A 27,121-nucleotide genomic window follows, 5' to 3' on the forward strand; every position below is an offset into this window, starting at 1 on the left:
AATCTAATTAGGGGGTTTAAAAAGTCTACCTGACTATCTACATATGCATAACTATTTTTGTTTGTTTTATTCTTTTATGATATTAATTCTTGTTAACTCTTTTTTAATCAACAGACACATTAATTACAATATTTACAATTATTTTTGATTATACAGTCAAAGGGAGATAATTCACAGTCTGTTTCACTAGGCAAGAACGTCAAATACATGTCATCTTTAGGTATCCCCGTATTAATCATGTCTTGTTTATGTTATCTTTTTGTTCAAAACATGATTCACACGGGGATAAAGTAGAAACTTTTGATTGATTGATTTGTATTTGGTTTAACGTCCGCTCAAGACTTTTTCACTCATATGGTGACGTCAGCATTACCGATGAAGGACTGCAAAATTTAGGCCTATGCTCAATACTTACGACCTTTGAGCAGGGAGGGATATTTATCGTGCCACACCTGCTGTGACATGGGGCCTCAACTTTTGCTGTCTCATCCGAAAGACCGCCACATTTAATCGCCTGTTACGACAAGAAGGATGTACTGAGGACCTATTCTAACCCGGATCCCCACGGCACAGAAACTTTCGAATTCTGAAGAGGCAAAATATAGATTCGTTGAAATCTTTTCAGTGAGCCGAATGGTGTCTACAATCTGAATTATTAAGGTGCAGCGCAAACACCATCAATCAACCCTAATTGATGCAAACAAATTAACACTAGCAATGCGTGATAAATCTCTGCAGCTTTTGAAACGAAACATTCACTGAACAAATCGGCTATGGATAACAAGGTCTGTTTAGCACTGCTTATTTTGGTGTTAATATCATATGTGTCTCTTGTTGATTCTAAACATGACGGATATTTCAGGAGGTTAGCTGGTCTCCGTATCAGAAACAATATTTTGACATTTTCCCTATTTAAGGAAACCCATTGTTGTCTTAAGTGCCTGCAGTACGGCGATTGTCACAGCGTTAATGTTCACGAGAAAGAGGGAACTTGTGAAATAAATAGGTTTGGACCTCAAGATTCCGGGGCCATAACGGAAGTCAATAGGACGTGGTCACTGTACTATAAATCAAATGGTAAGCATTCAGCCTGTAATTTTATACCATTGGTTAAGAGAGAGAGAGAGAGAGAGAGAGAGAGAGAGAGAGAGAGAGAGAGAGAGAGAATTCAATCACTGTGTACGTTAATTCATCAATTCAATTTGATATCATCAGTTCAGTAACTGCTGGTGATAACGTTGTATTCTAAATCCATGCTATCAGTTATAAATCTCTGATTGATCTAAAAGTAACTTTCACTTTTGGAAATTACACGGGGGGATGGACTGCTACACTACATGCCAGTATTCTTCATTCAGCGACTGGTGACAAAAAAATGCCGGCGTGAATTTTTGCAATTCATACCTTCATGTATTTTTAAAACTGAAATTTATTTGTTCAATCTACATTCTACTCTCATTTCTGTCAGAATTCTCAGCCGTTAAAGTAGACGCACTATATTTATCAAGACGGATTGTTTACAACTGCAGCGAGTTCATGAGGAGATGACTTATCATTACACTTAGGAATGACTTATCATTACATTTAGGAATGACTTATCATTACACTTAGGAATGACTTATCATCACATTTAGGAATGACTTATCATTACATTTAGGAATGACTTATCATTACACTTAGGAATGACTTATCATTACATTTAGGAATGACTTATCATTACACTTAGGAATGACTTATCATCACACTTAGTAATGACTTATCATTACACTTAGGAATGACTTATCATTACACTTAGGAATGACTTATCATTACACTTAAGAATGATACATGTATCAAAGTAAAAAAAGACTATTATAAAATGTTTCTATATAAAAGTTTTCGGCTAATCTACTTACGAGCAACATTTTGACAGCTAGCACATTTCATCAGGTATATTGGCGCGAATCGTCGCACTCCATGCCCTAATGCTAAAATGAAATGTATGTCTAAAGTAAGTATTAAACATCCCCTCTGCCAATTCAGTGTTACTCTTGTTCCCACCACGGCATTGCGTTAATTAGATTTGGCGCGTGCGCTTGAGCTCATTTCTTTAATCAACACCTCTCGCACGCGAATTAAAGTTGGTTTACATCATATAGCTTGATAAAAAAAAATACAAACTTTTATTCTTTAAATTTTATGAGAAAGTGTTCATGTAATAGCATTTTATAACATACGGACATATTCATATCTCTTTATAAAACGAACCAGGTAAAATAAAATAGATGTAAGACCGAATTTCCTCTGAATATTTGGCCGTCTTTATTTCATTCATACTTCGAGTATTTAAAACTCCAACTTGCCTCCTTAAAATTCATATATAAATTAATCCTATAATGGTTTTGAATGTCACCATTGTGAGCAAGCATGAAAAATCTGGTTCCATGACCCATAGGTCTTATGAACGAAAATAGTATGCCTATTCTGTATGTATCTTACAATCCATTATTATTATTTTTTTCTTTTACAGCGGAGGACAGAGAACTAATGCTTCGTGCCACAGCTGGGATTGAAATCAGCGTTAGAGACACGTGGCTAGGGAGAGTTTCCCCACCACCCACCCAGGACACGTGCATCGCCATGGCAACGGGAGCGTGTTCTACGCATTACCGGAACCCCAAAGTTGATCTTTGGAACACCCTTTATATATCCCAAGTAATCATTTGCATTACATTTTATTTTTTAAATTCATTTTTAATGTAGAAATATTAACTTTTTTGTTTATATATAAAATTTAGTTTTTGTATGTAATTTCAAATCCCATTCGAGAGTCCCCCCCCCCCCCCCCCCCCCCCCCTATACACTTAGAAATGTTATCAGGTGAAGGTGAATTGCCACAATTGTTTTTTGAATATTCATGGCGCTATCGTCGTATCATTGGGAGGTATTTATCGTGGCAACGCCTACCGTGACACAAAATAGAATCGAAAGAACAGCGACTTTTAATTATAGTACCGGACGCCTGGTAAGGGATTGTGAATCACTATCCGTGTTAAATGTTTTACTTGGCGCCGAAATAATTAATTGAACATTGGGCCTCTCAGCTGCAAAGCAAGCGCCCCAAGAACAACTTCGTGAACTAAGCTACAACGATTCATAAGGTAGATTAATCTTAATTCAACAAGTATTCAGCATGATTTATCAACGTTAAAACAGGTTCAATTGGATTTTGGTTTAGGTTCAGAAACTGAAATGACGTTGAAATTCTGGCATTGAATAAATGTGGATATTTCAAGTTTCAAATAACTTTGATAATAATTCGAGTGTATGATAAACATTGCTTGTTTCAATTCTAGCCAGTCTTTGGATACCTGTCGCATTGTTTAAAAATGTTTTATACATACGAAGCTATATATTAAAAAACAAATACAGGTGTTTTAAATATAAGAAGTTATGAAATTTAAACTTTGCAATGAAATGTAAACTATTTTTAAGAGGCGTTTAAAAACATAAAACAACAAACACTCTTAATAAAAGAATATCAGGACACATATTTCAAATAGATAATGATGGCAACCAACTTCTTTACAAGCATTTTAATTCACTAGAACACTCCATCTTGTCCATGAAGGTATGGATTTTGGGGGGAAAATTACCATCACACAAACATTTCAACATTAAGTTCCCCTTTTCGTAGACAACGAGAAGATTATTGGATCAGGACCTTAGGCACTGCATTTCCACATGGATGCAATGATGATGTGGGTAATTTGACTAGTCCACAAGGAAATGACGTGAATGTGATGGGACTCTTTCCTAATACTCAAAGACGTAAACGCAGTCATGGACATCGTTCATATAAAAGACCAAGTACATGCATAAATGATGTCACATTTGATTCACTTTTGCCTTACATCAACAGACAATTAGGTCCACATCATATTTGTACAAAACTTTACTCTGTTCAATTGAGAGTTTTACATACGTTATTTGAAGAAGCCACAGCTAGTGTATACTTGGATTTTGCAACACCTGAATATAGACTGAACTCTATGATTATGGATGTTGCCAATCACAGGCTCTTTAAACCACCACGGGTCATGGATGACATTCCTTTCAAATCATGCCGCCAGTTCCTTAAGCTCAAATTCACAAAGAAATAGATGCCGTGAACATAACCAACATTCTTCGTCCTAAACAAGTCCAGTCGTGTATTCCAACGTATTTCAAGTTCAAGTCCACACCCAGCATTTCCTACAAGCATACTTCTACTACTGCAATAAACTTTTTTTTAATTATAAACAAAGTTTGCAGTGCCTACAAATAGACCATCTTATACGTGAAACACCTGAATGTTCTTCTTCTTCGTCTTCTTTCAACTATAGTCCAGCTGGACATGTCATTACTGGTGATGTTGATATAGTCCAGCTGGACATGTCATTACTGGTGATGTTGATATATAGTCCAGCTGGACATGTCATTACTGGTGATGTTGATATATAGTCCAGCTGGACATGTCATTACTGGTGATGTTGATATATAGTCCAGCTGGACATGTCATTACTGGTGATGTTGATATAGTCCAGCTGGACATGTCATTACTGGTGATGTTGATATATAGTCCAGCTGGACATGCCATTACTGGTGATGTTGATATATAGTCCAGCTGGACATGTCATTACTGGTGATGTTGATATATAGTCCAGCTGGACATGTCATTACTGGTGATGTTGATATATAGTCCAGCTGGACATGTCATTACTGGTGATGTTGATATATAGTCCAGCTGGGCATGTCATTACTGGTGATGTTGATATATAGTCCAGCTGGACATGTCATTACTGGTGATGTTGATATATAGTCCAGCTGGACATGTCATTACTGGTGATGTTGATATATAGTCCAGCTGGACATGTCATTACTGGTGATGTTGATATATAGTCCAGCTGGACATGTCATTACTGGTGATGTTGATATATAGTCCAGCTGGGCATGTCATTACTGGTGATGTTGATATATAGTCCAGCTGGACATGTCATTACTGGTGATGTTGATATATAGTCCAGCTGGACATGTCATTACTGGTGATGTTGATATATAGTCCGGCTGGACATGTCATTACTGGTGATGTTGATATATAGTCCGGCTGGGCATGTCATTACTGGTGATGTTGATATATAGTCCAGCTGGACATGTCATTACTGGTGATGTTGATATATAGTCCAGCTGGACATGTCATTACTGGTGATGTTGATATATAGTCCAGCTGGACATGTCATTACTGGTGATGTTGATATATAGTCCAGCTGGACATGTCATTACTGGTGATGTTGATATATAGTCCAGCTGGACATGTCACTACTGGTGATGTTGATATATAGTCCAGCTGGGCATGTCATTACTGGTGATGTTGATATATAGTCCAGCTGGACATGTCATTACTGGTGATGTTGATATATAGTCCAGCTGGACATGTCATTACTGGTGATGTTGATATATAGTCCAGCTGGGCATGTCATTACTGGTGATGTTGATATATAGTCCAGCTGGACATGTCATTACTGGTGATGTTGATATATAGTCCAGCTGGACATGTCATTACTGGTGATGTTGATATATAGTCCAGCTGGGCATGTCATTACTGGTGATGTTGATATATAGTCCAGCTGGACATGTCATTACTGGTGATGTTGATATATAGTCCAGCTGGACATGTCATTACTGGTGATGTTGATATAGTTGAAAATGAAGACCTCAAATTACTTATTCTATAAAGTCGTAAATACATAGAACCTCGGTCTTTCAATTGGCGACAGAACTTCATCTCTATTATGTAAAACTTATACGGTACCAATTTTGATGCACCAGATGCGCATTTCGACAAATAATGTCTCTTCAGTGATGCTCAACCGAAATGTTTGAAATCCAAAATAACAATGAAGTTTTAGAGCTATTATAACCAAAAAACAGCGTGCCATAAAAGTGGTCAAATTTGTCTAAGGATAAGAGCTATGCATGAGGGAGATAATCCTTAATTTTGAAATGAATTTCTAAATTTTATAACAGCAATTAAATATACATCCGTATTTTCAAGCTAGTAACGAAGTACTTAGCTACTGGGTTGTAGAGATCCTCGGGGACTAACAGTCCACCAGCAGAGGTCTCGACCCAGGGGTCATAATGTAAAACTTATACGGTACCAATTTTGATGCACCAGATGCGCATTTCGACAAACAATGTCTCCCCAGTGATGCCCAACCGAAATGTCCGAAATCCGAAATAACTATGAAGTTTTAGATCTAAATATAGCAAAATGCGCATTTCGACAAATAATGTCTCTTCGGTGATGGTCAACCGAAATGTTTGAAATCCGAAATAACAATGAAGTTTTAGAGCTATTATAGCCAAACACGGCGTGCCATTATGAATTCTGTCAAAGATTATGTCAGACTAAATATGGGCTAAATATGAAAAAGAAGAACTTGATACAGTATCAGAATGGATTAAAAGTATAAGAGTAATATAAAAATCCCACATTAGACATATTAAAACAAAAGTACGTACCATCTACCCTTCTGTATTAGTAAACACAGCAGAAGTGATAAATGAATTAGATAGGTTAAAAAGATTATGTTTTGGTTCCAGTTGACAAAGTTTGCAATAACATTGTCTTTGTTTGTAAGACTCATTATTACAACTGTATGTTATACGAACGTGGCATTAACTTCACTTCTGGTAATCGTACTTATACTCCAACTGCCCTTTCAAAAGATGAAATTCTTCAAAAATATGCTTTAGTTTTAGGCACATTTGGTATCCCAGTCGGTGGGTCGAATGATTATGAGTTATCATACCTATACTGGATTCCTAAATTACATAAAAACCCTTACAAACAAAGATACATCGGTGGATCCAGTAAGTGCTCTACCAAGCCCTTATCTTTGCTCCCCACGAAAATATTAACAGCTGTGAAGGAGAAACTTGAAACGTACTCTGCGACTACATACGCCAGAAGTGCTTTACACGACCATTCCTCACGATAAATTAAGACTAGATTTTGACATTATAGACCGTCTTCAACAGAAATGGTCTTCCAAAAAAACTACTCTGTTAAACACCACTATGATTCCACGTACAAATATTCTAAAGTTGTAATAAACATATGCTACAGTTTCTCATTGACAATATGTTCGTGGTGTTTGGTGATCAGATATTCCAACAGTCTGTTGGAATTTCCATGGGTACGAATTGTCCTCCTTTGTTAGCTGACCTGTTTATATATTCTTATGAAGCAGAATTTATTCAAAAGCTTCTACATGAGAAGAAAAAATATCTTGCTATAATTCCAATGTTATTTATTACAATTGTTTTGATTGGACGAAAATAAAACTGAACAAAAGTTTACACATCAATAAATCCGAAAACGCTATGTATTCATACACGCCTGAAAACAAATAACATAGTGCGGGGAAACTATTCAAATTTTTGCAATTGTTAATAAAGTGAATGAATTGGAATTATAAGAATCAAACGTTCTTTTTAAAGGATTTATCGATGTGTAAACTCCGGACATTTTACTCACAAACTTAACATAAAAGTGCTTCGCAATTTTATTCAGTTTGTGAGAAAAATGTCCGGAGTTTACACATCGATAAATTCTTCAAAAAGAACGTTTAATCCTATAGTGGTCTTCAACTCGACATTAAGATATATCGACGACGTTTTATCTATGAAGACGAACCCTCGTGGTCCGCAGTGACGATACGTCGATTGTGACGTTGTATGTGGTGAAATTTGAACGATGTTATTTTGGGTGATATTGTATTACGAAAGGAAATGTATCTAATATTCTATGCGAAATAATATGTATGCTTTTTCCTGTTTGCTACAGTTCAATGAATATTTTCGTTGGGATGATGAAATATGTCATGTGACTTAATATTCTGTGTGCTTGTTCTCTAAATTGATTAATCATTAACGTATGTGGAAATATTAAATGCCTTTGACATTTTAGTGTTTTCACCTCCGCACATGGTTTCCTGACTATGATAAGATTGTTGACAAACACGATTATTTCTAGTATACTTATTCATAAAACATCTCGATTTCTATAACGAAAAACTATCAACTTTAAGTTACCACTACAAACAGGATTTTTTTTTTTTGGGGGGGGGGCTGAATTTTATTTAATACGAAGCACATGTATATCCTGTGTAAAAATATTTTAATCTAGTTATTCATAAAGGTCTTTATTTCTGTAACAATAAAAAACTCAATTTAAATCGATCAAAAATCGTGTCTCAATATACTACAATACTGCACCTTACCACCAGCGTAGAAACTGTAATGGATTTTACTGTTTTCCAACTTTGAAATAGATTTGCTATCTAATTCAAGATGGATCATATCGAATCTTTTTTCAACATGGAATCACAAAACATGAAACAAAGGATGAATCTTCAGATTTGAAAAAAATATAAGACTTTGTTTTAATTTTTAATGTTGGTTCACCTTCAAAAAGAGTCGTAAGGTCAACGATATTATACACCCTCTATGTTGATTCAACGTTGAAAGTTTTTTTTTATTTATTTGGATTGATACTTTAAAGTTAAATCAACATTGAAACGCTGTTTTTCTACCTCTCAGCCATATCTTAAATGTTAGAGTATTGTGAAGTGCTTTCTGTGTGAATGCTATACCCCCACAAGTGTTACAACAAAACGTCTGAAAGCTAATGCGTAAATTCACTGTATATCAACGTTGAAATCTTTCGAGGCTTTTAGAGACCTGAACTCTCAATTATTGTTCACAAACTACTTAATTATTTTCATGAAGGTGATTTTAGAACTGTATAGAGACGGATCCAGAGTCATGTTCATGGTCTTCAATGGGACTGGGTCTGACCTTGAGAGCTGGGTGTCCTCGTTCAGATTGATGACCAGCAGCTGGGCTATGCTCTCTCCTAGCAGCAACTTTATCTACTTCTCACTCAAAGGGTATAATCTCATATTAAATGAATTCAACAAAACAAATATAGTGAAACAAAGGGGCTATGATTACTAATGCCGTAATTCTGTGAGCATTCCTTATCGTGCCACCTTCCATCATCTTCTTTTTTATTAAAAAAGGATTTCACCAGAAATTCTTTGATTTTCCCTCTTAATGTCGGGATTAGGTGAATGAGGTCATGGAAATCTAAATATATTTTCAAAAATGGAATATATACTTAAACAATAAAATGTTCGAATACGATACGAAATGCATTTGTATGAAATTAGAATACTATTTAACATGATTGGTGTGTTTTCAGGGACCAGCCCTGCTCTCGGATTTTCCTCATCCAGCAGAATTATGGCGGCTGCCCTAAAGACGCTGGGTGGTTCGTGGTACTAGATCCAACAACCTCGGACTGCTGCCTCGGTCAGTGGAGCGACCTTCCAAATAAACCAAAATTTGTTTATTCTACAACTGATAATGTCGCCATCTACCAAAGTGGAGGTAATGGAAAGAGGAACCAAATTAAGTTACCCGACTTACAGATCTACAAGTTATTTACTTCAATTATATAACTTAGTCACTAAAGTTTTGTTACTTGAGTGAAACACCATAGTAACCAAATTTTAGAACTTAGTTATCTGACTTGAAACTTCGTTACATGTTATTTATTTGAATTGTACTATGTACTGTACCTTAGTTAACTGACTGACTTAGAGAACATGTAGTTGTCGGACTTATAGAACTTGGTTATCTCACAGAATTTGCTAGTAGTTTCTGACTTATAGAACCTGTTTATCTCACAGAGTTTACACGTAGTTGTCTGGCTTAGAGAACTTGTTTATTTCACAGAATTTACATGTAGTTGTCGGACTTATAGAACTTGGTTATCTCACAGAATTTGCTAGTAGTTTCTGACTTATAGAACCTGTTTATCTCACAGAGTTTACACGTAGTTGTCTGGCTTAGAGAACTTGTTTATCTCACAGAATTTACATGTAGTTGTCGGACTTATAGAACTTGGTTATCTCACAGAATTTGCTAGTAGTTTCTGACTTATAGAACTTGTTTATCTCACAGAGTTTACAGGTAGTTGTCTGACTTATAGAACTTGTTTATCTCACAGAATTTACATGTAGTTGTCTGACTTAGAGAACTTGTTTATCTCACAGAGTTTACAGGTAGTTGTCTGACTTATAGAACTTGTTTATCTCATATAATTTACATGTAAATGTAGTTGTCTGCTTTAGAGAGCTTGGTTATCTCACAGAATTTACATGTATTTGTATTACTTATATAAGTTGTTTATCCCACATAATTCGCTTGCAGTTTCTGCCTTGGAGAACTTGTTTATCTCGCAGAGTTTACATGTAGTTGTCTGACTTATAGAACTTGTTTATCTCACAGAATTTACATGTAGTTGTCTGACTTAGAAAACGTGGTTATCTCACAGAGACGTCACCAAAACCGGTGAAGGGCTTCAAATTAGGCTTATGATCGGCGCTTATGCTGTTGAGCAGTGATGGTTCCTTAGCGTGCCATAACTACTGTGACACAGTACATCCGTTTTGAAGGTCATATCCGAGGACTCGTAACATTCGCACATCTGATGGCTAGCATTTGGCGATGAAACTGCCACGACCCGTTCAACGCCATGTATTTCTGCTTTGTATATTTATGGTTCATTAAAACCCATACTTTGCGTCATACATATTTGGAGATTTGTGTGCTATATAAATCAAGGAAACAACTTCCTTTCTGTTGTAGGTATGGTGTGAAGGAAACAGTCTGTTTTGTGTTGTAGATATAGTGAAAGAAACACCCAGTTTCCTTTCTGTTGTAGATGTAAGGTGAAGGAAGATGTTACTTTTGTGTGTCTTCTAGATGTAGGGTGAAAGAAATAGTTACCTTTGTCTGTCTTCTAGATGTAGGGTGAAGGAAGCAGTTACCTTTGTCTTCTAGATGTAGGGTGAAGGAAGCAGTTACCTTTGTCTTCTAGATGTAGGGTGAAGGAAACAGTTACCTTTGTCTTCTAGATGTAGAGTGAAGGAAGCAGTTACCTTTGTCTGTCTTCTAGATGTAGAGCGAAGGAAGCAGTTACCTTTGTCTTCTAGATGTAGATTGAAGAAAACAGTTACTTTTGTTTGTCATCTAGATGTAGAGTGAAGGACACAATCTTCTTTGTGCTGTAGATTTTGAGTGACGGATGCAGATGTAAGGCAACGGGAACGCTCTTAAGATGGGTTTATCTTTGTATTGTAGAAATAGCCTTCTTTGTGCTGTACATGTAGGGTGAAGGAAAGTCTTTGTTTTGTAGATGTGGACTACGCTGATGTCCTAGCAGTATTCGTGAAGTACAGCGACCACTGAGTCCATTTCCCTAGGCTAGTGTATGACTACCACATACAGTCGATGATATTCCTTTCTGAACATTGTATAGTAATATATCAATAAATTCGAAAAAAAAAAACATGACATGTTGCATCTTTACAGGTTTGTAAATTTAAAGTTTATGCCCCTGCGCTAATCACAGTAAACTCGATATTAGAATTTTGTGCGAGTGCACGTGAGTCTTTTACTAAACGTATCTGTGCTTACCCTGTTTCATTTTTAGAAAAATTGAGATTATGAATTACTAGTACTGCTCAATCTGATTAAAATCAGATCCTTTGATCCGCTCACGTAGATCGCTACACAAGGATCTGAAGTAGCCCAATTGAGGGTCACGTCCGCATGAGTTTTCGTTTAGGCATTAAATTTACACTGTCAGATTCTAGCAGTGATATTTTCCTTATAAACTCTTATATCAAAATATTTATTTTTATCGACATGAATTTTCGAAAAATAATAAACATGACTGTATCTGACACTGTAACAGCGTTATGTGCAGAGATCATGCATATTGGTTATATTATATGGAATGGTAGAATAGCAGAAAATTTCACAAAATATCGATCAGATTTGCAGTTTTACGTGTAGTTGCCGAATATTGTTGAAGTGTTCACCTATTTCTAGCTCGAACTGCGAGGTGGGGGACGAGTAAGAGTAAGCGGGGACATCACTGTGTTCCGTCGTATGTTAATATAAGACTAGTTTTATCTCTATAACTGTAACCAAGCTATATATGTCAACTTAATATCGATTCTGCTTCATTCTTAGATATTGTATTGAAAGTAGATATTAACGGCAAACTAACAACTCAACCTTATGACAAACGGAATAATTTCAGCTTCTCCATCTTCAATTTCCCAAATTTATGTATCAATATTCCATTATCTCCTGGATATGGTGTTTATATCTCTCAACTGATTCGAAACGCAAGAGTTTTTTTTCTGCATTTGGTCAGTTTTTAAGCCGAGGTAGGCTAATGACAAACAAGTTGCTGGTACAGGAGTTTCCACAGTCTTGTTTAAAGTAAGCATTTTGCAAATTTTGTGGTCGTTATAACGATCTAGTTTGGCAATACATCCTATAATTCAGTCAAATGCTGTCTGACGTATTTCATACCAATTGTTAGACCGTTCTTGGTACACTGATTTTGACTACGGATAACTCCGTTTGCCTGATCAAGATATAGGGCTCACGGCGGGTGTGGCCGGTCGACAGGGGATGCTTACTCCTAAGCACCTGACCCCATCTCTGGTATAACCAGGGATATGTGTTTGTCCAACTCTATTTTGTATTGTTTGTGGGAGTTATTAGATTGATCACAGTTCGTTATTTTCTCCTTTCATTCTGTAGAAAATGTTGCTTTTTCTCATATCATTCAGACCTTGAAGAAAACGAACAGTGATCAATCTCATATATCCTATAAAGAATACAACATTGAGAATAGTGCAAACACGGACCTCTGGACACATCAAAGGTGGGATCAGACAAACACGGACCTCTGGACACACCAGAGGTGGGATCAGACAAACACGGACCCCTGGACACACCAGAGGTGGTACCAGACAAACACGGAACCCTAGACACACCAAAGGTGGGATCAGTTTCGTAGGATAAGTAATCATCCCCTGTTGACTGGACATATTCGCGATGAACCCTATATCTTGATCAGGTAAACAGAGTAATCCATAGTCAAAATCAGTATCTAAAGAAGACCTAACAATGGGTATGAAACACGCCTGACAGTAGCTGACCTGGAGACAGAATGTATTTGCAAATTATATCATTATGATGACTGTAGAATTTGTGAACTGCTGACTTTAAACAAGAATATTGTTTCAAATCATATAGTGTAATTAATGTCCCTGTGCCAGAGCAGTTGATCTTTTTCTTACTTCTCCAATAGGAAGCAATAACGTGAGTCAAAACTAATAAAAGTATGTCGGATACAGCCAACATTTATGAACTTTATCAAACCATGTACAAGGATAGTTTTACTGTTTATCATGAATTTTGATGATCTCATTTGCACTTACATTTCCTGTACATTTAAGTAAAGTTTAATCCAATGAAAGGCGAAGATAACGAACAGTGATCAATCTCATAACTCCTATAAGCAATACAAAATAGATAGTTGGGCAAACACGGTCCCCTTTAAGTAGAGTTTAACCTAATCCTAACCCTTAAATAAATAAATTAGGTAAGTATGCAGCACTCAAATTTCTAGATTTGCAATTGTATATATACACCGCGACCATAACCACATTTAAAAGATACTAAGATAAAATATAGTATTACTAAATCTATTGTGTTTATAATACTCTAGTCAATTACCTGAGATTGCAATAAAAGAAAAAGTAATTAACAAAGAAAAATTATACGTGAATGGTGTTTGAAATTCCATTACTTATGATGCTAATCTTGTTCAGTAGCAGGATTGGTTCGATGAAAAGCACCATATACACGTACCAACATTTTCTAAATCTGAACAATCGAAGTTACGATACAATGTAGATTATGATGTGTGATTTCAGAGCCTGTCAACAAGAGATCAGGTGACTAACAATTGGCGTGTAAAGTAAAAATAAATAATGGTTTTCTGTTCATATCGAAAACGCGCTGTCGATCTTCAAAGACAATGGGAATTTAATGACATTTAAGTCAGGTGTTGATGGACAATGGGCAACTACTATCCGATCGATTAGTTAAAATTCCCTTTGAAGTGATTACAAACTTGATTGTAATGACACTCTAGAGAGAAGTTGTGAATTGGAGATCAGCTCATACATTCTCGGAAACGTTTCAGATAATCCTGCTATTTCAAATCAAAGTCACAAGGGCTACATATTCTGTTGAAATGAATTCGTGATTATAAAAAATGTTGCATGTTGGAATAACTTTGATTTGAACTGTTACGTGAAGTACATTCTATTTTCATCAAATATTAAATCGTCATTGAAACTTTTGACTTGGATATGATCAATAAGGGATATTCAATTACTCTACATATTCTTTCACTCATATCTCTGAGCATCCAAACGGGAGATGATTTCTTTAAGACATTTCCCGGACTTCGGATTAGGAACGCTATGTCTTCCGTGATTGTACTTTCTGGTAAAAGCACGAGATGCTGTTTGATGTGTTTGGACAATAATGGTTGTTACGGTGTCAATGTTCACAAAGACGATGGGATTTGTGAAATAAATACATTAGGACCACATGGTTATGGTGATATAGTAGACACCAATCAGTCTTGGACGGCTTACTTCAGATCAAACGGTAAGCGATATATAACTTATTGTGTACAAAAGAAATGTTTACGTACATGAAAGTTTAACAAGAAATGTTATTTTTACAGACAAGAATCCCGAAAGTCATTCAAAAAGCGTAGTTTTTTTTAATTTTAAATTTTCTCTCTCTATTATTTTGTTTTCTTACAAATTTTCGCGATTTCTCGGATACGCGTCGACCGATTTTCGTCAATTTTTCAGGGATGATAGATATTCACTTGAACTATAGGCCTAGATACTTTCGTATTTTGATTACGTCAATTATTACGTGAGATATTGACGTTTTCTCGAGATTTAGAGCGTCACTTTGTCCCCGAGTGTTCTCGGAAACTATTCAAGATATAAAGCTGGAATTTTAAGCGATTGTAAAGTTGAGTTCATATATGTGGAGACTCGCATTCAAATTTCTTTAACGTAAAAAACGTCAGAGCTCGCTACCTAGGACTCGAAAAAACGTTACGATTTTTCACGACATTTTTGGACACATTTACTTAAATATCTCTTTATGCAGAAATAATTTGAAAAGACATATTGAACAAAAGTTGTAGATAATGACGAGAACTATTCGACCATATAAAGTTGTAGGAACCAGTCCCTAACAAATGGCCGAGGGAGGGAGTCAAAAGTATTTTCTAAATATCTCGAAAACTAAAAAGATGTTGATAAGCATTATTGATACTTATAGCCTGTATTTACAATATCAGCAATATAGTCATACCAGCAGTTTCGAGGACAGAATGATTCCGAGATGCCTGTGTTTTTATCACTTCTTAAACTAAAACATACAGCTTTGATTTTACTAGGATTAAAGCTAGAGAGGGTAATCGTATTAAAAAATCAAAGCATGTAAAGTAAAACTTCAGTTACCATTAAGATCATGGTTTGATCTGAGAAGTTAGAAAAAAAATCTGTTATGTTGTACTAGTATTTAATATACTTATTCAGACAAGCCTTTTATGAAATTTTGAGGTATGAAATTACGTATATACATTCCATTTTTCAAATATAATATTTCTGTTCGACACAGCACTGTCCAGCGAGTTAATGCTTCGTGCCACGCCAGGGATCGGAGTCAGCGTAAAAGACACATGGCTTGGAACAACAACTCTACCAACCGTCCAGGACGCATGCATTTCCATGTCCACTGGAGCCTGTAACACACATTACCGGAATCCGAAAGTAGATTTATGGAGTTTACTACCTATCTCAGAAGTGAGTGTTTTCATAACACTTACAAGCTTATAGTAAAACCCGAACGTAATCCCAATCTTCTGAATTTTGTAATTTGTAAATCTGATGTTCCAGGTGACTATAGAACTGTACAGGGGAGGATCTAAAGTGGCGTTTGTAACATTTAATGGGATAAATTCTGATCAGAAGAGTTGGTTTTCTCCATCCCGTGTTCTGAACAGTAGCTGGAGTACACTGACGTCATCCGCAGTGAACAACTTCTTCTCTGTCGACGGGTAAGTGTGTCCTAAACTGCAAGTGAAATATGCAGACTCCTCCGACCTCTCTGTAGATAGGTAGGCGTGTCGTAAACTGTAAGTGAAACTAACTCTCTATTTTGTATTCGTTAAAGGAGTTATGAGATTGATCACTGTTCGTTATTTTCACCTTTCATACATATACTCTGAAGACATATTTGTCGGCGATAGGCGTATTCTCAACTGTAAATAAATTATACTGACTCTGCCTATAGCGTACAATTATTTTTCTGAGTATGCGTATTCTGAACCGTAAGTGAAAAACACGGATCCCACCAATAGTGTACAACCAATTCTCTTTAAATGGATAGGGGTATTCTGTAAATAGAGTATACTGACTGAATAGGTGTGTTCTGAGCAGTAAGTGAAGATCCGAGAATCCGCCCAACTACTTCTCTGTTTAATGGATAGGTCTGTTCTGAACTATAAGTGAAGTTCACCCACAGTGTACGGCTACTCCGTAGATGAGTATAGGCGTGCTCGAAACTGTAACTGCATACACTGACTCCGCCTATGGTATATATCGACTTTTTCTCAGATGGGCAGGGATAATTTGATAATCACATGAAAACAAATACCTATTCGTATCCATGTGTAAATTATATCTTTACAGGTTAATATAAAATTATATTCTCGATATTCAGTTATATAAATAGGATACATTTTTAAAATGTGTTGATATTGATGCTTTTGAATTACAATAGGCTATGTATATATTAGTGAATGCTTAGAACTTTAGGGAATTTGGGGAGAAGAGATAATCGTTATGCTTTTATGTTTGTCTTTCCAGACACGTATCGTGTTCTCGGGTTTTCTTCATCAACAGAAACTATGCGTCCTGTTCAGGAGACACCGGCTGGTTAGCTGTGTTAGACCCCGTTAATACTGTTTGTTGCCCTGGATCATGGGATGATGTGACAAACCCACCAAAGTTTTTATACTCTGCAGTAGACAGTCCTGCAAAATACGTTTCAGGAGGTATTCTGATTTTACATTATTCGCAGTAATTTCTTTGAAAAACAACATCCGATATTGCTTTGTAATCTATCATTAAAACGGGGGAGGGGGTGCTTTAATGTCTGTATATTGTTTAACGCCCCTTTCGAGAATTTTTCACTCATTTGGCGACGTGAAAAAAGAAAACAGAAAAAGAAAAATATTTCCTCCATTTGTTTAGAAAATGTCAACAGATGTGACTGTGAAATAGGGAGAACTTACTTTCGATATGAATGCTAATAGTTTGTGATGCTTCAACATCATACCAGTTTGAGTTTTAAGAAAAACGATTTCAGCTCATGTCACTTAATGTGGTATTTTGCATTTTTATTTCACTGATCATTGAGAATATTTTACGATCGATACAAAATGCAAAACACGATCAGAGGTTGCACATTGCGTCATGCAGTGTAGAATCACCAACTTTGGGATACGAATAATGTATCCCATGAGTGATATCCACCACATAAAGGGGTAAATATGATGTGATATATATATATATATATATATATATATATATTGAAGACTAAATTTCTTTATTTTATGTTCTATTTTGTAGACGTTGACTATGCTGATGTGATGGCGGTATTTGTGAAATACGAATATATATAATCATCACAGCTGGAACACAGAGGACATAGAGAAAATCTCTCTGGATTCACAATCTCAGCATTTGAGCAGCAGCACATGGGTGACGTACCACCGACATACTACATGATATCACAAAACCTAGTCAATATTTGTGTATGCTGTACCACCGACAGACTACATGATATAACAAAAACTAGTCAATATTTGTGTATGCTGTACCACCTATAACCTACCTGATATAACAAAACCTAGTCAATATTTGTGTATGCTGTACCACCGATAAACTACCTGATATAACAAAACCTAGTCAATATTTGTGTATGCTGCACCACCGATAAACTACCTGATATAACAAAACCTAGTCAATATTTGTGTATGCTGTACCACCTATAACCTACATGATATAACAAAACCTAGTCAATATTTCTGTATGCTGTACCACCGATAAACTACATGATATAACAAAACCGAGTCAATATTTGTGTATGCTGTACCACCTATAACCTACCTGATATAATAAAACCTAGTCAACATTGTGTATGCTGTACCACCGACAGACTACATGATATAACAAAACCTAGTTAATATTTGTGTATGCTGTAACACCGATAAACTACCTGATATAACAAAACCTAGTCAATATTTGTGTATGCTGTACCACCAATAAACTACATGATATAACAAAACCTAGTCAATATTTGTGTATGCTGTACCACCGATAAACTACCTGATATAATAAAACCTAGTCAATATTTGTGTATGCTGTAACACCGATATACTACATGATATAACAAAACCTAGTCAATATTTCTGTATGCTGTAACACCGATATACTACATGATATAACAAAACCTAGTCAATATTTCTGTATGCTGTAATACCGATAAACTACCTGATATAACAAAACCTAGTCAATATTTGTGTATGCTGTACCACCGATAGACTACATGATGTAATAAAACCTAGTCAATATTTGTGTATGCTGTACCACCTATAACCTACCTGATATAACAAAGCCTAGTCAACATTGTGTATGCTGTACCACCGACAGACTACATAATATAACAAAACCTAGTCAATATTTGTGTATGCTGTACCACCGATAAACTACCTGATATAACAAGACCTAGTCAATATTTCTGTATGCTGTACCACCGATAAACTACCTGATATAATAAAACCTAGTCAATATTTGTGTATGCTGTACCACCGATAGACTACATGATATAACAAAACCTAGGCAATATTTGTGTATGCTGTACCACCGATAAACTACCTGATATAATAAAACCTTGTCAATATTTGTGTATGCTGTACCACCGATAGACTGCATGATATAATAAAACCTAGTCAATATTTGTGTATGCTGTAGTGTCGATAGACTACCTGATATAATAAAACCTAGTCAATATTTGTGTATGCTGTACAACACTAAACTTGTCACTTTGGATGTTATTAGTTTATATACTAGTATTCCTACAGAATTAGGATTGGAAGCTGTATTATTCTGGAGGGAAAGTTATCCCGATTTACGGAATGACAGATTCCAACAGGATTTTATTTTAGAAGCACTAAAATTAATTCTAGACAACAACTCGTTTGCTTTTTCCGACCATCATTACCTCCAAAGTATGGGAACCGCCATGGGGACAAACGTCGCACCTACCTATGCAACATTAACCCTAGGTTTTCTAGAACAGAAGTTACATACATGACCAACTATGTACATTGTGGGGGATAGAATTTGCAAATAATATACAGTGTAAATGGAAGAGATATTTAGATAATTGTTTTATCTTGTGGGATGATGATGTCGATAAGTTATCGGAGTTTTACGATCTACTAAACCAAATGAACTCGGATATCAAATTCACGATGGAAACAGATGATACGCAAATGCCATTTCTCGACGTTCTTATGTTAAAAGAAAATACCCACTTAAATACGGGTATTTATTATAGGCCCACAGATACACAACAATGCCTGCATTTCGGATCGTGCCATCCCAAACATACTAAAACAGCTATACCATATACTCTAGCAAGAAGGATTTGTACCATTGTCAGCAATATCGATACGAGGGACATGTGCTTGGAGGAATTAAAATTGTATTTTATTTACCACACTCCTATCTTTGCTCCTCACGAAAATATTAACAGCAGTGAAGGAGAAACTTCAAACTTAGTGTGCGACAACATATGCAAACTGACAATTCAACTGTATGACAAACGGGATGATTTCAGCTTCTCCATCGTCAACTTCCCATATTTATGTAGCAATATTCCATTATCACCTGCATATGGTGTTTATATATCTCAACTGATTCGATATGCAAGAGCTTGTTCTGCGTATAGTCAGTTTTTAAATCGAGGTAAGCTACTGACAAACAAGTTGATGGTACAGGGATTTCAATAGTCTCGATTGAAGTCAGCATTTCGCAAATTCTATGGTCGTTATAACGATCTAGTTCGTCAGTACAACCTCGCATTGGGTCACATGCTGTCTGACGTGTTTCATACCGATTGTTAAGCCGTTCTTGGCACACTGATTTTGACTGCGGGTAATTCCGTTTACCTGATCAGGATATAGGGCTCACGGCGGGTATGACCGGTCAACAGGGGATGCTTACTCCTTCTAGGCACCTGATCCCACTTCTGGTGTGTCCAGGGGTCCGTGTTTGCCCAACTATCAATTTTGTATTGCTTATAGGAGTTATGAGATTGATCACTGTTCGTTATCTTCACCTTGCATATGCCTGAAGTGGTGTTTATCAAATGTGGATTATAAAAAATTCTAAAGAACTTTTGGTAATCTTGAAATCGCAAAAACTTTTCCCAAATCAATAACATCAAAACCTACGACTTTACAACACGATACACGACAATTGCTCACAATAAATTAAAGACTAGACTTTTTGTCATCATAGACAGTTGCTTCTTCAACAAAAATGGAAAAAGAAAATATTCATATCTAGTGATCAGTCATCCAAAAACTTACTTTGTTAAACACCATTATGATTCCACGCACAAGTACTCTGACGTTGAAATAAAAAATATTGCAATGTGTAGGTCTTTGTGTTGATAAAGTTAGCGCTATAAATCTACGATGTATAATACGGGATTATCGAAGAGTGTGCAGTCATCGATATATACGTAAAATACATAAAGCTATAAACGCTTGTGTATTTCCAATCGGAGTCTGGATAATAACCCATGACTGGTGACATGTTGTGTACTACATCGGTGCACGTGTTGGCGACTTTGGTGCAGAGAAATACATCGAAATATAGCGCTTAACAAAAGATACCTGCAATCTACCATTAATGTTTCCATACCTTGTTTATATCAATTATAGTCACTGGCACTCAACACTTTTACGTATTTTTGCTGTATTTATAACTGAATCGACATTGGTAACTTCATACTTCCGGTTGCTAAATTTGGCACGATCACCAAAAAAACGTGACGTCATGTGTGCAGTACGTCACTGTATACATTGGTAACGTTGGGTATCCGGTGAAAAAGGTATATATACCGGCGCCAGACGACACTCGGGGCATTGCGTTGGGACATTGCATTACGTTGAATGCCAGAGCAAGTTAGCAGAGATAATTCAACATGTAAGTTGGGCAATAGTTATTAGACACCAATATTTCTTAAATCCTGAAATGGAAATTATTACCAAATTACTGTCCAGATGCAGATGCTACTTCGTTGGGTGCCAGTCGACCTTTTAACCCCCCCCCCCCCTTTCCGTCCTTTAAAAGGCTTTTATATAACGCAACATGAATATTGCTCACCAACTGAGACCAATACGTATTTTTATTGTTAACCTGTAATTGTGTTTTTACCAGAGTACTGTAATAAATGCAGTAAAATTTCGGAGCTATATTTTTATTTCCTCATGAGAGAAATAGACCTCGGGCACGTTACAATTTATGGTGGCAGCGGTGGAATCCTAAATTGTTAGACAAGGATCCTGTGATCGAACTCAGCGCTTACCTGTTGGAACTTTTTGGAGGATTTTTTTCTCTCTGGAATTTATTCTAAATAAACTCAGAAAATAAACTAGATTGATCTAACTCCGGATCATTCAGAATTTATTGGCCAAATTTTTTAATCCATCCTGTACACAAATAACCGACACAAACATTATTCAAGAATTTATTATACAACATCATGACTGACTCGCCAGATTTAGAAGTGCAGTTTAATCCTGCAGTCCAGGATGATAGCAGACAGGAGAGGGGTTTTTGTCCTGATGCACACATAGACCAGGGTGATGATGAAGACACACATACTATATGTGATCAAGATGAATATTTGAACAAGTTCCTTGTTCCAGCCTCATCACCGGGTTATGCAGCAAAACGTCCTTTTTCTCTCAAGCCATAGAACTTTGATGGTACGGCTGACTGGGACGAATATATTTAACATTTCCGTGTTTGTGCAGAATTATGGAACTGGAATGAAAGAGAAAAACTTTTAGCATTATCTGCAAGTTTGAGAGGCGCTGCAAGAACATTTTTTATGAGTTTGGCAAAATCAGAGAAGTTAACATTTGAATCATTAAGGTATTCAATGTATAATGACCATATTTCATATCTAATAAATGGATGGTGGAATATTTGTAATCATGGTATCATTTTGAAGGGTTCATCAAATAAAAATAATCCACCGTAGGAGTTTTCAGAATTTTGTTTACTGCTTGATTTATTTCACCTAGAATTTAACATTGAAGTATTAGGGGAAAGCATGTTTTATTACAATATTTTAAAAACAAATTATATTTTTATAATTGTCTCTTGGTAGAAAGTTACGTACACTTTCTTTTTAATGAAAATATGAAATAAGATTAATCATTGACCACACACATTTTAGCAAATTAGATTTTTCTTATTTTTACAAAGGGTAGCTAACTCTTCCAAAAAGTCTTAAGTGTGAAAAGGTCAGTTTCTAATTATTTCCCAGTCATGTGAATTTTATCTGCTTCACTTTCATCATTAATTAACAATAAACTTTTATGTTGATCTAAATCCTTCAAAATTGTTCGTTATCCTTTCATTATACATGGAATACCTTAATCCAGAATTTAAGTCAAAGATTCGGAAGTTTGAGGCAACAAAATCGGTAGCTCGCTCGATTTGAATCCAGGAAGAGACAGTTAGGAGAGTCAATTGCGGCACTGGGGGAGGACTTAAGACAAATGGCACAAAAGGCTTATACAGGTCTTGATCAGACAGGAATCGAGGCCATTGCATTGAATCAGCTATATAAAACTATCTCTCTAGACATGAAATGCCGGTGCATCGATAAAGATTGACGAAATGTTTCTGAGGCAGTAGATGTGATAGAGAGATATGAGGGAATCCTCGGTGAGCAGATTGTAAAAAAAAACTGTTGTGCGTGCTACCTCTGAGGGAAATGCTAAAGGGGAGAGTCTTGAAACACAAAAGATGTTTAGAGAACTGATAGATAGGATTGAGAAACTTGAAAGAAATATCAACAGATCTTCAAATGACAAAAATTGTTTCCTATGTAAGAAACCAGGGCATTCCCAGAGAGAATGTCATTTGAACCGTAAGAGGCAGGGTTCAATGGAAAATCAGAGGTATAGGATCCAGGATTCTCAGGGCAATCCGTTTAACAGAGTGTCGATGCAGGGAAACGAGAGACCATCCCCTCAATGTTAGGCCACGGGGGGATGGATGAAAAAGGGCCTGCTATGGAGGACTGCAAGCGTTCGAATGTCAGATTGGGATCGTGTGGTGAACAGTTAGGAGAATGGGATAATGGGTTTTATCTAACTGGACTTGTATCTGGGGCCGATGTTTCATTTTTGCTTGACAGTGGATCTCTTCATCACTTTTATCTTCAAAACTGGATCAGTCTATTATGCAGGAGCACAACCTTCCCTTGAAGAGCGTTGCTAGAAAAATACGAGATGTTAATAATAATGAGTTGTCTGTCTTAGGAAGTTTAGATCTTGAAATTCAGTTCAAGGAGAATAAGTACCCACTCACTGTTTTAGTTTGCGATATATCCCAAGATGCAATTCTTGGCCAAGATTTCCTATTAGAGCATGTCCAGAATATAAATTATCGGAAATTACAGTCTTTTATAGGAGATGAAATTCTTAATTGCTGGACGGGGGCAATGCCGCTATGGTGTGTCGAGTGACGGTTAAAGAGGCAGTCACCATTCCACCATGTTCACAGATGACAATTCCCGTGGCCATTCCGAACGCTTGCAGACTCTCTAAAGCAGCCCTGATTGAACCATCAATAAAATTGATGGGTAAGAAAGGTGTTTCAATTCTGCCAGGAATAATTGACAGCAAATCTAGTTGTCATAAAGCAAATACTAGTATTGTAAACTTTAGCACACAGGAAATAAAGTTGTTTCCAAAAACAAATTTAGGATTTTGTAAATCTTTATTAGAAGAGCCTATAGATTGCACTACGCATAAATGTGCCAGAGTACAGCTGGAGGACCCATGCAAGAAGAATGACAATTTTCCAGAACATCTTCAAGATCTTCTTAGAAGAAACAGCATAGCATAAATATAACAGAGGAAGAGGGGGTAGATTTAAACAACTTTTAATGGAAAACCAAGATGTGTTTTCAAGAGTTAAGGACGACATAGGGAGAGCAAAAGGGATAACTCACAGAATTGAAACTGGAGATGCACAACCTATGAGACCTCCACCCCGAAGGCTACCAATAGGCAAAAAGGATATAGAGCAACAAGAAGTGAGACAGATGTTAAAGAACGGGATAATTGAACCCTCAAAAAGTGCCTGGTCTTCCGCCATTGTTCTGGTCCCCAAAAAGGATGGCTCTACAAGATTTTGTGTTGACTATCGTAAATTGAACGAGATAACCATTAAAGATGCCTATCCTCTACCCCGAGTGGATGACTGTCTTGATGCACTTGCAAACTCTAAATGGTTCAGTTCAATGGATTTAACTTCAGGATTTTGGCAAGTCGGAATGGCAGACGAACACAAGGAAAAGACAACATTTTCTACCAGTCTAGGACTTTTTCATTTTACTGTTATGCCATTTGGATTATGTAATAGTCCAAGTACCTTAAGTAGATTTTTGGAAGATGTTCTTAGAGGACTGCAGTGGGAAGAGTGTTTACTCTATATGGACGACATCATTGTACCAGGATCATCCTTCGAAGAAAGCATCAAGAAACTTCAAAATGTTTTCCAGAGATTAAGAAATGCTAATCTATAGCTCAAACCTTCCAAGTGCAGTCTTTTCCAAAAATCTGTAGAATTTCTTGGTCATATTGTGTCTGAACAAGGGGTCCACACTGACCCAAAGAAAACAGAAGCTATCGGTAATTGGCCCATACCAAAGTCTCCTAATGAGGTCAGGTCCTTTTTGGGTCTTTGCTCCTACTATAGGAAATTTGTATCAAATTTTGCAAAACTAGCTAGACCCTTACACAAAATATGTGAAAAGAACTCTCAATTCTCTTGGAACCTTGAATGTCAAGAAGCATTTCTTCAACTTAAAGAAGCCTTTATGACTTCTCCTATATTAACTTATCCAGTAACAGGTAAAAAGTTTATATTAGATACGGATGCCTCTGAGCAACTGGTGCTGTCTTATCACAAGAACATGATGGACAAGAACGTGTAATTGCTTACATGAGCAAAGCTATGAATAAATATGAACAGAATTACTGCGTAACCAGAAAAGAGCTGCTTGCTGTAATAAATGCCCTGAAACATTTCCATCCTTACTTATATGGCCAGGAAGTTATCCTGAGAACAGATAACTCTGCAGTAAGCTGGGTAAGAACTCTGAAGAATCCAAGTGGACAGGTAGCCCGGTGGTTACAAGAACTTGGGAATTACAATCTCAGTGTTACTCATAGACCAGGGCGGCAACATAGAAATGCGGATGCTTTGTCCCGAAATCCATGCAAAGTTTGCAGTAGACAAACCCGAGAAGAAGGTGAAGAGTATTGCACTCTTGTCCAAGGAAAGGAGTGTGAAACTGTTAGAGTTGTCACGAGGGGACAGGCCAGCTGTGACCAACCAAACACAGAAATGCGAAAGGTTCAACTCTACATAGAGGGATGGGAACCAGTAAACATAAGACAAAAGCAAGTTGAAGACTCAAACATAGGACCAATTCTAGTAGCAAAAGAAGAAGATGACAGACCTTCATGGCAATCTATATCCAATAAGTCTTCAGTTCTAAAAACCTAATGGCGCCAATGGGATCGACTTCATATTATTTCAGGGTTACTTTATTTACAGTGAATAAATGAACAAGAATCTTCTTACCTTCTTATTGTTCCCAAGTCACTGCAAAGAGAGGTTCTTCATAATTACCATGATATACCATCCGCAGGTCATCTGGGTACTGAAAAAACATCAGAGAGGATAAAACAAGGGTTCTATTGGCCTTCAATGAAAGACACTGTATTAAGCTACTGTAAGTCATGTGGCCATTGTGCAGCTCGCAAACAAACAAAGAAAATTAATCATGCCCCCTCTTGGTTCATACCATGTTGGAGAGCCTATGGAAAGAATAGCCATTGACATCCTTGGTCCCCTACCTTTAACGAAAGCAGGAAATAAATACATCCTAGTAATGATAGATTGTTTTTCCAAATGGGCGGAAGCTGTTGCTCTTCCAAACCAAGAGGCAAGCAACATTACCAAAGCTTTTGTTGAAAACTTTGTGTGTCGCGTTTGTACTCCGTTGAAGATCCATTCCGATCAAGGGAGAGATTTCGAATCAACCATATTCAAGGAAATGTGCAAAATCTTACAAATTCATAAAACAAGAACTACTAGCTATCATCCACAATCTAATGGAAAGGCTTAACAGAACTTTGGGTGATATGTTGGCAATATATTGTCATAAGAATCAACATGAATGGGATATTTTCCTTCCCCAGGTACTTATGGCATACAGAGCTTCAGTACAATCCAGCACAGGACAGACTCCTAATGCTATGATGCTTGGGCGAGAGGTAACCTTACCCATGAAGGCTTTTATTCAAGAACCTGTTGTTAGGAACAGTATAGATGAGTTAGATGAAGAAAAGTATGTTTCTAAATTAAAAGAAAAACTTGCCAAGATCCATGAGTTGGGAAGGAAGAAATTAAACCAGAGTATAATATATCAAAAGAAACAGTATGATATCAAAGCCAAAACAAAATCTTACAAAGAAGGACAGGCCGTGTGGCTGCATGATACTTCAAGAAAGATGGGTGTGTGCCAAAAACTATCCTACAGATGGAAGGGGCCTTATGTGGTCATTAAGAAAATTGATGATCTCACATACTTGATAAAGCGATCAAAGAATGATATTGCCAAAATTTATCATGTTGACAGACTTCTACCGTACAATTACGGTAAATCC

The 27,121-nt window shown here is 36.6% G+C and overlaps 2 protein-coding genes across 2 annotated transcripts; both read left to right on the forward strand.

Annotated features, from left to right (window-relative positions):
- The first annotated feature begins 759 nt into the window (after positions 1 to 759).
- Positions 760 to 11,443, forward strand: LOC125659728 (uncharacterized). Its single transcript, XM_048891497.2, has 5 exons — positions 760 to 1,077; positions 2,510 to 2,694; positions 8,815 to 8,975; positions 9,290 to 9,477; positions 11,291 to 11,443. Exons 1-5 carry the CDS (start codon positions 774 to 776, stop codon positions 11,341 to 11,343), a joined length of 891 nt encoding a protein of 296 aa, XP_048747454.2. The 5' UTR covers positions 760 to 773; the 3' UTR covers positions 11,344 to 11,443.
- A 2,952-nt stretch (positions 11,444 to 14,395) lies between these two features.
- On the forward strand, positions 14,396 to 22,119 carry LOC125658513 (uncharacterized). The gene is made up of 5 exons (XM_056150868.1): positions 14,396 to 14,640; positions 15,679 to 15,863; positions 15,957 to 16,117; positions 16,929 to 17,116; positions 21,920 to 22,119. The coding sequence occupies exons 1-5, from the start codon at positions 14,451 to 14,453 to the stop codon at positions 22,117 to 22,119; spliced, it is 924 nt and encodes a 307-aa protein (XP_056006843.1). The 5' UTR covers positions 14,396 to 14,450.
- Positions 22,120 to 27,121: the final 5,002 nt, after the last annotated feature.

The sequence above is a fragment of the Ostrea edulis genome, chromosome 9 (genome assembly GCF_947568905.1).
Source record: "Ostrea edulis chromosome 9, xbOstEdul1.1, whole genome shotgun sequence".
Classification (NCBI taxonomy): Eukaryota; Metazoa; Mollusca; class Bivalvia; order Ostreida; family Ostreidae; genus Ostrea; species Ostrea edulis.

What these genes read in the sequence shown, in the direction of transcription:
- LOC125659728 (XM_048891497.2), top strand. Translation starts at nt 774, where the DNA reads ATGGATAACAAGGTCTGTTTAGCACTGCTTATTTTGGTGTTAATATCA. An exon ending in ACACCCTTTATATATCCCAA is followed by an intron (nt 2,695 to 8,814) that starts GTAATCATTTGC and finishes ATTTTCATGAAG; the next exon opens with GTGATTTTAGAACTGTATAG. An exon ending in CGCCATCTACCAAAGTGGAG is followed by an intron (nt 9,478 to 11,290) that starts GTAATGGAAAGA and finishes TTTGTTTTGTAG; the next exon opens with ATGTGGACTACGCTGATGTC.
- LOC125658513 (XM_056150868.1), top strand. Translation starts at nt 14,451, where the DNA reads ATGTCTTCCGTGATTGTACTTTCTGGTAAAAGCACGAGATGCTGTTTG. An exon ending in GGCTTACTTCAGATCAAACG is followed by an intron (nt 14,641 to 15,678) that starts GTAAGCGATATA and finishes TGTTCGACACAG; the next exon opens with CACTGTCCAGCGAGTTAATG. An exon ending in GTTTACTACCTATCTCAGAA is followed by an intron (nt 15,864 to 15,956) that starts GTGAGTGTTTTC and finishes CTGATGTTCCAG; the next exon opens with GTGACTATAGAACTGTACAG.